The sequence below is a fragment of the Halichoeres trimaculatus genome, unplaced genomic scaffold (genome assembly GCF_033239565.1).
Source record: "Halichoeres trimaculatus isolate MK-OKI-2021-1 unplaced genomic scaffold, fHalTri1.1 fHalTri1_scaffold_5, whole genome shotgun sequence".
Classification (NCBI taxonomy): Eukaryota; Metazoa; Chordata; class Actinopteri; order Labriformes; family Labridae; genus Halichoeres; species Halichoeres trimaculatus.
Window position 1 is genome coordinate 5,840,696 of NW_027437183.1, and position 13,568 is coordinate 5,854,263.

The following is a 13,568-nucleotide window of genomic DNA, read 5'->3' on the forward strand; positions in this document are numbered from 1 at the left end:
AAAACCAGCCCAAAATATTAGGAAATTTCCGATCACTTTTGGTCTGGTTAATCTGAGATACAACTTTTAGTAATGAGATATGAGGAGTCATTCTTATACCCTGAACTCTACAGGAAATCAAGCAGACTTTCAACGTAGGATGAACCAATGACATTTATTAGCAGCACTAAGAGCCACAAAGGTCTAAGAAATTTAAGTAAAAAAAACAAGGTTCTAAATGTGCTACAAAAAAAAAAAAAAAAAAAAAAAACTTTACTGGTATTGGACACACTATCATATTTAGATGAGTGATAGCCTGTCTATTTTTTGACTTGACCCAATACTACTACTACTTATAATAATAATAATAATAATAATAATAATAATAATAATAATAATAATAATAATAATAATAATAAATTTATTCATACAGCATCTTTAGAAAAACAGTTAATTAACAGGCAAAAAATTATAAATAAATAAATAAATAAATAAATAGATATATAAATCTAGAGACCTAAACACAAAAGAACTCACACAGATCCCCAACCCAAAATCCCATTCCCAAATCAACAATTCTGATTATTAAAACCTTGACATGAAACACTAAAAAAATAGTAAAAAGATAAGAGCAATTAAAATAAATAGAAATTAAATATAAATAACTAAATAAAAGGGATATTTTGGAAATAAGAAGACAGATTTACTAAAACTACACAAATCAAGAACTAAAAAAAATGTCATCTACATAAATGTAATGACATTATGAAAATAAAGACAACAAAGTGTATTGAGAAGACTACTCCTAATAAAAGAAATACTTGAGAAGTAAGTTATAAAGAGGAATTTAAAAATATATATCGATAAAGAACATCATAAGATATCTACATATCTACATTAGATATCTACGTTCTAAATATGACACCATTTGAGCACATTTTAGATAAATGAGTTAACTCTCCACATTGCTGACAACATTTTTTAATATCAGAGAAATTCTGTAAAATTAACTTTATCTGTCTTTTTTTTCTTTGAAAATTTACATTTTGAAACCAGGTAATCACAAAACCCTTTGAAATGATCCTGACCCTGTTGACTGAAGTCTTGTTAGTGCCTGATATGTAACAACTTCTTACATCTTTGGGTTTTATTCTGTTTTAATTACATTTGGAGGGCAGCACTTTTGTTACATTGTCAACCAGTCATTGTATTTCTGGTGTTATTATTATTAGTATTATTATTTTTCAAATTACATTGGGGTTGTTGTTACATATTGGGCTCTAACAAGTCTACATGAAGAGAAGGATCCTAATATATATGTCTGAATAGGGGACTAACTTTAACCCATACAGTGATCTTAATGTGCTGACTTCATGTGCCAGATTTTTTGCCCATATATCACTAACTAATCCCTTTGTCAGGATTCATAACAGTAAAGCCTGACCGGAAGTATAGATGTTAAAAGCAACTCTTCCTGAAAACAGCACTTCTATAAATGATGTTCCTTATCTTTTTTTTTTTTTTTTTTTTTGCTATAAATACAGGAACTGTGCAAGAAAGATAAATAGCCGTTATGATAACATTTGATTTTACAGTTCTTGATTCAACCTCATTTGTTTTCTTGGTGGTATGAGGACCTGTCCTGCAAACCAAAACTTCATGAAAATAACACACCCATATTGTTTTTAATTCAACATTTATTTTGAAAATACAGACCATATTCATCACCTGAGGTTACATTTCTGCTCCTTGATGAATCTTAGAAATAATCAAACATCTGAATACCTGAGGTAGTCTGGCATGTTTTGTTTCATCAAACACAGAATTCACCGCCATGCACCACAGTGAGGCTTAGTGTGACCCATTACGAGTGATTCATGATGCAGTCATAAAAGTGTAATCATAAAAGCCTGGGTGGAGACTAATCACCGTGAAGTACAACAACATGGATCATTACCTTAATTCATGATAAAAACAGAAAACAGAACCACACCACACCTCTCCATTACATACAAGCTAGAATTTCATTGTGCCACATTATAATTCCTTTTTCCATGTTAGACCTTAACCGCTCGACACACAGGGATTTTCACTAGTACATGCACACAAACACTGCATCCTTTTTTCTTAGACTAGCCTGCTGCTGTAGTTTAGCTTGCATGCATGAACAAAACAATGATTATCAAGCAATTAAATAAAACTGGATGCTGCTTTGGGAAAATGAGCTCCAGGCCAGAGTTGAGACCTTGTTTCAGTCTACATCTTATTGTAAAGGTGAGCTCTTGGTGGGAATCATTATTCTAGACTCCATGCTTCGGATCAGAGGTACTGAGGACAGAGATGGAAACAGGATCAGTCATTTTTCAGAGTCAAACAACAAAGGTTTTTTTTTTCCATGTTACAAGTATTTAGGTAAATTAGTAGAACGTAACGTGATTAAAATAATATATTCAGTTTGCAAAAACCTTTCTAGCTATAATTGTCTTTATGAGATATCACTAAAAGTGGAAATGACTGTGCTATTGATGAAGCCAAGTTGTAGGTTTGTGATACTTTGCATAAGAAGATAAACTCTCTGTATCCAAATTGATTGAAACTTATAAAGTATAGAAAACCAAACTACATTTAAAATCCAACTTTTTATTTGAAAGTCTTCCCCTGATAACTGACATTTTCAGAAGTATAACCCGCATCTGCTACAGAGGCTACAGCCTCTGCACCCAAAGTGAAGGCTTAAACCTCAAAAAACTAAACTGGCACTCAAAACTCAATGTTTTTGAACCTTTTCACATTCCTAAGCCACTATAGCTTCATCCTGCCGTTTAACCTCTGAATATTTATATGGTAATATGACAAACACCTTTAAAGACCCTTAATTCCATCTAATTATCAACAGACGCAGGACTATCACTTAGAGGCATGATACATTGATGTAAGCTGTACAGTGTCTTGTGTGAGACACTGGCTTTTAATGATTTCTATGTGTTTCTCTTACCTGTATAATACACATTTGCATCCCATCCCTGCTTCATCCAGGCAGAGTTCCTGGTCTCCTCTCGGGAGTGGAGGCTTTCATAGGCTGTAGACACACGTTAAAAAAAAAACATACGTTAGGTCTTAAATAATTTTTGGCCACTGCAAGAAAATTCACTTAAAAATTTTTAAAGAGAACAAATTTTAGCATGAACTGTATCAAATCAGGCAATTTTTGAATAACTTAAATTACTTTTTGGATCAGGTCATCAATAAAGATAATAAGTAAACACGACACTTCTGTAGCATGAGACAAAATACTCGTCTGTGGCAGGTTCAGTTCTCAAATGTCAATGCTAACTAGTGCATGGCCTGATGTTTCCCCACAAGGTGAGGAGAAGGAGGTGAGGATGACATGCTGGTGCTGAAGAGAGAGCTAAGAAGTGACGACATCAACCTGTCCTTCCATCCATCGTTATTGAGAACGCAAGATCTATCTCCAATAAGATGGACGAGCTAGCTGTGCTAACCCAGCAACAGAGGGAATACCAGAAAGTAGAGTAGCATCATGCGATTCACAGACATGGCTAACAGAGCGAACACTGGACGGAAGGAGTCCTGGACCCTGTGGAGGTGGAGGCTGGCTGACTGGAGAATGACAAGGTGTCATCATCTATTTTCTTATGGAGCTTTTTGCACTTTCTATAGAGGGATTATTAGTCAACGTCATTATAAAGATGCGCACACAGAAACAGCGTTTAGCTCCATTCATTCAGACGAGTTAGCGTTTTTTTAAACACTAATTTCAGCCTGTTATCAGCATAAAAATGTTCGGTTGTTCTGTGGTCAGATTTTAGAAACAATACTACACAACAGAGGAAACGTCTATCAAGTTTTGACCGTCACAGAGCAACCAGTGTTTTGGAGTTAATAGGGACCATGCTAACTGGTGACTCTCAGTCGACTGCATCAGTGATTAACGGCCAAGAGTCACCAGTTAACAGGGTCACACTTTACACTGAAACACCAGCAACGTCTGTGGGTGACTAATGAAATGTGCCGTCTTTATCTGATTTGGTGAAGTTCTCTGGACGTAGTTTTGGTTCTTTTATTATGAACCGGGTCTCAGACTCAGCAGTCTGTGTGCTCTTTTTGGTCTGGGAGGGTTTCTGATTTATTGACACATGTTTACGTCCTGGTCTGTCACAATCTGGTAAGTGTCCACGGATAATGCAGTCATGAGCATCGAGTGACAGTTGTGTGTTTAAATTGCTCTCTGGGTACACGCTAGATTGCTCCTCCAAAAAAGTCTGTCCACTTGCTGATCTCTTATATCCACTCACTGCTACTTCACAAACCTGGGAGCCAATTACCATCCGTAAAAGTGATGATATTAAGTTTAAAAATGCATTTTTTGGTGGTTAAACAAATAAACAAATAATCCCTCTATACACTTTCTTACTTTTGTTTTCTTGTTTTGTTTTCTTCTTTTCTAAATTTAGAGGACAGAAAGTGTCTTTTCTCAATGCAACTGCCAATCCGTTTGTCAGGCATTTACTTGGTTGCACCAAGACAAAGAACAGTAGAGAAGACAAATTGCTGAATGGTGTACTACAGTGATTAAATGCTTGCTTCATCACTTCACCTTGATCATAAAAACCCAACATATTTCATTTTGAAATCCACGTTATGTCCCAAACTTTGTGATTGACAGAAACGTAGTGTAACATACTCACCCCACAAGTGATGAACAACATAGAGGTCGCCAATCTGTGAGAAGAACCCTCCCACTGCTTCATTATTCTCCTGTCTGAATTTGATAGCCCTGGCCCTGTTGTTTAGAAAGTTCATGTTAATCCTGATCACATTCAAAATATTTCACTCTTGCTACTAGAAAAAGTTCAGGGAATTTGTCCATATTTAGATGGTTGAGCCTTACCAGTGGTTTCCCCATTCAATCATAGTTCCTGGCTGAAAAACAAAGAGGCATTAATGTGGTTTAAAAACTAAGACGTCACAATCAAAGCTGCACCAGCACTTCTCTACACAGGTCAGTCCTTCTCTGTGTACACATACAGTTTAATCAGACAAAAATGCTGCAGACAAACCAGTTGGACAGCACATTCATAGCTTGCTTATTCAAACAGACCAAACAGAAAGAAGAACTTCAGTGCTGTCTGTACACACACTGTAGTCTCTGTTTAGTCAAAATCCTCCTTTCTGACAAAGACAGATATGAGATTCAGTCTAACAGCAGCTCCAAAGTGTAAAAACATGACATCCTGAATGCAACTTAACAGCTTTGTCATGACAAGTTATTTCATGGTTGTTAGGAAAGAAACAAAAGGGTTCTTCTGACGTCAAGAAAAGCTGTAAAAAATTTCATCCACAAAGATTATTTTATTCTAATGGTTTGTATGACTTTTAATAAACACTTCAAGTATCCTCTAACAGGCTTCAGACTCTGTTTTTAGCCTCTTCCTCATGGGCCAAACCTTCCAGCTCAGCTTAGCAAATTGGTTTCTGTGGTGTCACAGCTCTCTTTTAACCCAAGTGGAAATTTTCAGCGGAAATAAAATCCAAGAAATGTGATTTACACACTGAGGGCATCGCTGTCCTCTCTCAAAAACCAGCTTGTATTCAAAGTGCTCTTTTGTCACACAAGGTTAGGTCTGCCAGTTTGCTTCACTTTTTGATGCATTTTGTTCAAGTATGTGGTTTCTGACCATGAAGTTGTTGCTTGTGCAGTATTTTTCTGAAAGTCTGTCATCAGATCCTCCTGTAAGTCTTTGGTAGGGTTTTCTCAGCTGGTGTTTTCAAACATTTGACTCCCTCAGGAGACACTTTGCTCCATCCAAGAATATTTAATGTTTAAATCTTTACATCATGTTAATCTTCATCTATCCTGGCTGTAATCTTACCTCACTGACCATCAACAGTTCATTTACATCAACAACTGCTCCTCTGACTCAAGGCGTCCCCCAGGGCTAGGTGTTTGGTCCCCTTCTTTTCATCATATATCTGCTCCTCCTTGGTGACATGATCCATCAACATAGCCTCCATTTTCATTGTTATGCAGATGACATTCAGCTCAACATTTCCACCAAATCCATAACCCCAGACACACACTCCTCAATCATAAACTGCATCACTGGCATAAAAACTTGGATGAACCTCAACTTCCTATCACTTAACTACAACAAATCTGACCTCATAATCATAGGCCCATCCAGGACTTCAGTCTCACTTTCAGCAACTCCCTACTATCTCCCTCACCTCACATCTATAACCTTGGTACCATTTTTGACAGCAACCTTTCTTTTCACCATCACGTTACTCAGCTCACTAAAAGGGCCTTTTTCCGTCACAGAAACATAGCCCGCCTCCGTCCATTCCTCTTCTTTTCTGCTGCTGAAACACTTATTCATGCATTTATCACATTACGCTTAGACTACTGTAACAGCATCCTCTATGGTACATCATCCAAAGTCCTCCATAAACAACAGTACATTCAAAACTCGGCTGCACGCCTCCTCACCTGCACCCGCTCCCATGACCACACCACCATACCCGTGGGTATTAAAGCCCGACCCGGCCCGAGCCCGATCAATTAACTTGATTTGCAGGCCCAAGCCCGAAACAAACCCCAAATTTTAATTTATCGCAAGTTTTCTTAATGTTAAAAAAATCAATATATTTTATGATCATTATAAATGCATTTACACAATGAAATAATGCTGGAAAAGTTTGTTGAAGATATTTCTGTGTGAGATATTGTGCTCACATGGACGCGCCTCTCTGACAAGGAGAGGAACAGCAGCAGGAGCAGGTCTCTGGGCTTCATTGTAGATCACAAGGAAGGGCATCTAAGATACACAGGGTAAAGCCTCCAGAGCGCAGCAGGTTCACTATAGTCTTCGTTACCAAAGGCGGAAACAAACAGACTTTAAAAATCCTCCGCTGGAGACTGTGCGCACGGATGAATCCATTCATACATGTTTCTGGACCTGCTGCTGTTTGCAGAAGTCAGACCTGCTGAGGTAGGTGGTCCAGGGCAGTCATCTCGATGTAAAGTACGTATTGTGCGGGAGTTCAGTCTCGGGTCTCGTCCTCTTGAACATCTGGCATTAAGCACTGCGTAAAGCACGCACGTGTCCCGAGCCGTGTATTTGGTTATTACAGACTTCAGTCAGCAATGGCTCGTGAAACAGGTGCTACTGCCTCTGGTTGAAAAAGCGGGGCCCTAAAGCTTCCCAGTATGCTTTTGACTGTGAGTGTGCAATACTATACATAAAATATAAATATATATTCATTCAAAAAAATTAGCGAGAGAGAAGCCCGGCCCGACCCGACCCAAAAATTTTGGGCCGGCTTGAGCTCGGGCTCGGGCTTAAGATCTTACCTCTACTTCCCGTCCCCTTCTGCATACAGTTTAAAACTCTCCTCCTCACCCATAAAGCCCTCCACCACCAGGCTCATTCCTACCTCACTGACCTCTTCCACTATCACATTTCCTCCCGTAACCTCCATTCCTCACACACCAACCTCCTGTCTCCCCCTCACAGAACCAAGCACCAAACCTGGGGGGACAGAGCATTTTCCATAACTGCCACCACTCTCTGGAACTCACTCCCCACGCATATCCAAAACTGCTCTGACTTCCCTACATTCAAATCTCTGTTAATAACTCACCTTTTTTAAATGATCTTTTAATTTGTGACTGTGCATCAGAACATCAGAATACTTTGTTGATCCCCGAGGGGCAGTTTCATTTCAGTTACATCCCTTTCAAGACATATAAGAAAACAAACATGGGGAAATACAGAAATGAGATGAACCTAGGAGCTCGCTAGATACCCAGCGCCCCCTCTGCAATAGATTTGCAGATTTGAGTTCCTGAAAAGCACTACATAAATAACATTTATTATTATTATTAAGTGTGATGATACCTTGAGGTTATACGTCCGCATTTCATAGATGTTGGGTCCTGGTCGCGGAAAGGGTTCATTCCAGAAACTGAACTCCAGGAGGAGCTGATTTCGCCGTGCAATCAACATTTTTGCCCTCTCCTTTCGAAACTCCAAATACTCCTGAAAGACATCACGAAGAAAATCAAAGAAGCACATTAAGATTTTACCATTCATTTTACCAACATGACATTTTAGAACTTTCACAAACCAAATTAAAGCTATGGTCTACGAGTTGGAAGCTAAGTAATTATTAATATCACCACTTATGAGGCTCTTATGGTCCGATGGTCTGATCTACAGGGTTAGGGTCAGGGCGCAATATAAAAAGCAAAAAGAACGAAAAAAATCCATTCAGTACATCAGCTGCAAGACGTTTTTCAAATGTGTCTCATCAGCCAAACTGGGTTTCAGATCATAGACCATAGCTTTAAGATTTGATAAAATGTCTTGGCACAATATTCTATATTACACAGGGTTCAAATGATTTGCAAATCATGAAATTCTTCCAAACTTTTGAGAGATTGAGGTTGTATATCCTGGAACAGAGCTCTGGATAAAAATGAACAAACTCTTCACTGCTGACCTTGTTTTTGTTCAGCTTTTTCAGGCATTCAGTCAGAGCTGGGTATCCTCCTCTGTACCGCCATAGATGCACTGCAAAAAAACAACCAGCAGATGTCACTGTAGCTCCGTATAAGTATTAATTCCACCCACATAACCCAGAGCTCCAGCACCTCCATCCTGATACCACTTCTCTCTGAGCACTCATGTATATATACATGGTAATAGATCAGATGTACAAGGAGAAGTATTGGCGATGAGTCATCCGACAGTGTCTGTACAGTCTTCTGTGATGCTCTGCCAAACACTTAAAATAAGTGCTGTTGTTCATGAAGCCTTGAGACAGAAAAATGGATCCAAACAGAGAACACTTCTCATCATGTTTGCTGCTTACCTGCTTGGTCCTGCTCTCCGTACCAGGTGTTCCAGCTTCCTACCACCTCACAGGGGTAGTCCTCGTCCTGATGGAGCCTGTTCTGCACTTCAGCTCTAAATTTAGAAGCAAATAAACAGAGAATCTTCACACACTTACAGTGCGCTTAATTATATCATACTGTTACTTCACTACAATGAGCAACTTGAGGGCACTCAGAGCATCCAGACTGCAATTAACTAGCAGTGTTGAGACATTACTTCTACGACTTTAATTCAATGCTAAATAAATCTTACGATCTGGATAAAAACCAGGGAATAAAGCGAGGAACTCTCAAGTTGTGTCGTCTTCGAATCCCTGAAGTCGTCTAGTTTTTTGGAAATATTTGATGTTACAGTGAATGTACTCACTCTAAACTGTTGTAGGCTTCGAGGCACTCTGGCTTGACGTTGTGAACTGGGGAAAAAAAAAAAAGAAAAATCAGACTTGTGATTTTCTTCTTCTTTTTTTTTTTTAAATACAAGCAACGATCAAATTCTCCAACAAAGTAATTTCACACTCCGATTCAACAAAGACTTCTATACACAAAAAAACAGATTTGCTTTCAATGGGTTGTAGGCTACGGCTGATAGAGTGTTCAAATTGAAATCCCCACATGGTGAGACGTACGCCACCGAAAAAAAAAAAAGAAAAAAAAGATCAAAGCTCGGGGGAAAGTGATAGATTTCTCTTCAAGACACAGACACAGAAAGTTATCACAAAGAGAAAGGCAGACAGTATTGTATTGATGTCTCTTAGAAAACTTTACAGGCTTGATGTGTGGTACACAGCGTCAGATGGGTTGTGCTGCTCATAAATGAATAACAAACAACTCGTAACAATGCTCGTCTTGAATGTTGCTTTCACTTTTCTGTGGGGGGTCACTGAGGCCAGAGAGGATTGAATCTCATCCGCATGATTCAGTGAGTTTTCTCCACAAACAAATCAACTGTCGAGACTCGAAAGCACAATCGATTTCATTAAAACATAATAAAACCACATCTTACATATCGTCTCCTACACTCCAGTTAAGAGTAAAGATTGTCTCTTACATTGAATCTTATAGAGGTTACTGGTCTCTTTCTTTGACAGGAGGTTGGAGTGGGCATCTTTCCTGGCATCCACTTTGTGCACAAACAAGGAACGTAACCAGCCTTTGTCGCCGCTCTCTGAAAACCTCCTACACACAAAAAAGAAGATGAGAAAAAAAGTTGAACAAAGGCTCTGAGCGACAACATAAAACAGAAAAGTTATGGATGGAGAGACAAACTTGAAAGAAAGAGAGAGATGTGCGTGACATATGGGTTAAAAAGATAGTCATGCTAATATGCTTTGATGTGGAAAAACATGCATACTGTATGAGTGAGTGGGCTGAATGCCGCACAAGAAACTTCACTTTAAGAGCTATTGTTACAACCCAAGAGGCTCTGATGAGTTTTTGATCACAAATAACTTTGCCTCAAATTCAGAGAGGGGAAAAAGTCAGAGTTGTGGCGTCAGTTGATCGTTATTGTGCTCATCTTGCTGATGCTACACAAGTGGTGGTCTTAGCTGTCTGTACTCAACTGTCTCTACAGATTAGGGATGTACTGATCTGATCCTGGTATGAGGCATCAGTCTGATACAGATTTAAAGGAGACATATCATGCTTGTTTCTCCTTTTCACTATGCCAGACTAGGATGCCTATAAAGCATATCTGCCCTCAGTACAAGTCATTTAGTTCCTTCATTGCCCCACAATAGCGTTCTCAATATCCTCATTTTAGGCCATTCTGAAGATCTCGTTGAAACGCTCCGTTTGGAGAATGACCTCCAGTAACCTCGCAACGTCACAGCCCTTTGTGCTCTGATTGGTCAGTTCTATCAGAGGGGCGGAGGGGGTAGAGCCAGGGGGCGGTTTTTGCATCATGGCAGAATTTACAAAGTCGCCATATTGGATGGAGCAGACCGAGCGAGTTTGCTGTTTGCCAAAACTTCACCGTAAGGCATTGATAGCACTAATAAAATGGCAGAGTGTACGATACGTCCTTTTGTATTGGACCCCGAGTCAGACCCAGACGGTTCTGCAGCTCAGGAGGAAGAAAATCCACCTCCACACAGATCATCTCAGGACGCTTCAGTGTGGTGAGTCAAAGCGGTACTGTAACATGTATAGTTTATAGGTGGAAATATAGGCAGACTTCACCAATAAACTATTTCTATAACAGGGCTCCATCCTGCTCCTTCACTTTTCTCTGTCTGTTTTATCCATCATGCTGAAAGTGTAGTCTAAAGATCGCCTCTACCGTCAGTTTGTCACTATGTTATTACTGCAGCATTATTGTGGTACAGGCTCACAGTGAATGTCAGAACAAGCATTCAAATATCACAGTCTCACAAGTATTACCCCGTCTGCTAAAACTACAGTGTTTTAACTGCTAATTCACCATGTAAAGCCGAGCTGCTAAGCAGAGCAGAGTCCCTGCATCCAGCACTCAGTCAGTCGGCTCTTGGTGGGTGTATCCCTCGGTGGCGGTTGTGTGACTAACTGACATCACAGAGGAGGAGCTGCTTTATCAGATTACTCCAATAAAAAGAAAGGATCCTCGTGTCATCACGACAGTCGAAATCTCGCGGCCAAATGGCAATGACCTATTTTCAGAGGCATCAAATCTCGTTCTAGGATATCAGAAAAAATACAATATCTCATTTTTTTGAAAATTCAGGGGGTGTAAGGTCTTGTTTTCAAATGTATTATATTATATGTAAGTATTAAATCAGGGATCAGCATGGTATGTCCCCTTTAAACATTTTATGGGATTATGAATGTGTCAGCGCTTTGTCATCAAAATATAATCTTATTTTGAGTTAGTATCAGAACCATGTATGCAATACCAGAATCATGTCAGTGCTTTCCTATTTGTTACTTTGTATGTGTTTGGCTCATAAAGGGTCTCTGGAGATTATATAACAAAGAGTAAAGGTACTTCTTTGTACTTCCTTGAGATAAGGGTTATCATGAGTTTGTGCTGTTTCAATAAAAATGAAGGATTGATTGAATATGGAATTTATCAGCTGTTTCACCAACAACACAAAAAATGCCTTCTCATCAGCCGAGTTAAACTGAGTCCCCACACTCTTAAATCCAAGGACATTTTTCTATTTATAAACTCACCAGTTTGTCGTAATTCTGAGACCACTTTAAAGCTGCTTTAACGTCATAAATAACCTCTGATTCTGTTTTTTTCTCCCCTCTGGATATGAAATGTTAAACTAAGAGCAGCCCAGTAAGAACCACTTAAGGATTAGGGGGATATATTGTACATCTGTAGCCCTTGAAAGTCTAATCACAAACACTGTGAGTCTGTAATTCATGATTTGAATATCCAAAAACTTCCAAGGTTATTGTGGCGCCTCTTTTAATAAGCATATGGCTTTAATTGGGAGCTATAATTAGAAATGAAATTCCCATGACACCCTCTTAAAATTAGCAGTAATTTAAGTGAAAGATTTGCTTTTGAATGGCACAGAGTGATTGCAGACAGTGTGTAAGCAGAGATAAGTAGTTTACAAGTGGGGGGTATACTTAGTGTGGCTTTACAGGACAAAGTTCAGGAGCCCAGCAAATGATTAAAGCTGGTTTGGAAAAGTGCCATGTTGTTTTCTGAATTATGACCCTTGTTTTTGACATAAAACGGTTAATGTAGCACAAGTTCTGTTTACAATGTGCTGCATTTATGTGAAAGAATTGTGACATATGGGGTCACAGAGTCAGCAAAGGCAGCAGGAAAACGACGGTTGACGTTTGATGGAATTGTACGTTTGCTGATTAACTGAAACAACGACAAAAACTCCTTATATACTGCTATAGTTTATAGTTAATCAAGCTTATTTTCTGATATATTAGACTGGGGAGACATGGAGAGTTACCGCTAGCCTTCAGGTATGCTTACATAACGCCACACAAACCCCTTTATGAGCTACCGTTACTTTAACATAAACACCAACTTACCTGGTAGCTTGACGCAGATTCACAGGATACTTGAACAACATTTGTCCTTTAGACCACACAGAGCTGTTAGTCGCCATGTTCCCCTGTACAGTAAAAACTTCTTCTGACACTCAAACAGACTGTTCAGGTTAATGTTTACCCCCTTGTCTGTGTTTTTTTCACGGCTAATCCTGTCAAACCTGCTAACAGTTAGCCCGCCGGAGGTTTAAAGGACGGGTGACGCTGTGACGTAGCACGCACAATCGATCAGACCTGAGGAGCTGATAGAGGCGTTCACTTAAAACAGGAAAATTAAATGCCGACGGACTTAACACAATATTTGTTTTGGTTTTTATTTGATTATCTTATATATTCCATGAAACGAGCTAAGCTATGTTTATTTAATAATGATTCTAAATTAGTAGAAATGCCTTTTAGGATGAAAAACTTAAGACAGTTGCATAGTTCATCCATTGTTGCAGAAATATAAACTAAAATTGAGGTCAGATTTTATATAAACCCATGCAAACAGAAATGTTACATCTTTTCCTCACATTTCTTTAGTGTCACAAGATCTTTCCTTTTTTTTGCTGTTGTTGTTGCCTGTTTTTTGGATTGGCCAATAAGTGTATTCTTACTATTTACGGAGCTGGCAAGCTGGAATATTTTGGGACATTCTGTTTCAAATAACTACATTTATTTA

General features: G+C 38.9%; 1 protein-coding gene across 1 annotated transcript; it reads right to left on the minus strand.

Moving 5' to 3' along the window:
- Positions 1 to 1,658: 1,658 nt before the first annotated feature.
- Positions 1,659 to 13,120, minus strand: nipsnap1 (nipsnap homolog 1 (C. elegans)). Its single transcript, XM_074670200.1, has 10 exons — positions 12,887 to 13,120; positions 9,948 to 10,075; positions 9,267 to 9,312; positions 8,878 to 8,972; positions 8,506 to 8,576; positions 7,902 to 8,042; positions 4,892 to 4,923; positions 4,689 to 4,783; positions 2,975 to 3,058; positions 1,659 to 2,307 (listed from the first exon to the last, which is right to left on the minus strand). Exons 1-10 carry the CDS (start codon positions 12,961 to 12,963, stop codon positions 2,243 to 2,245), a joined length of 834 nt encoding a protein of 277 aa, XP_074526301.1. The 5' UTR covers positions 12,964 to 13,120; the 3' UTR covers positions 1,659 to 2,242.
- Between the last annotated feature and the right edge of the window lie 448 nt (positions 13,121 to 13,568).

Bases quoted from the DNA above. Each gene is read 5' to 3' on its own strand.
- nipsnap1 (XM_074670200.1), bottom strand. From the start codon at position 12,963: ATGGCGACTAACAGCTCTGTGTGGTCTAAAGGACAAATGTTGTTCAAG. The intron at 10,076-12,886 runs GTAAGTTGGTGT...TTTTGTGTGTAG, and splicing joins AATCTGCGTCAAGCTACCAG to GAGGTTTTCAGAGAGCGGCG. The intron at 2,308-2,974 runs GTAAGAGAAACA...CTCTGTCCTCAG, and splicing joins TGCAAATGTGTATTATACAG to TACCTCTGATCCGAAGCATG.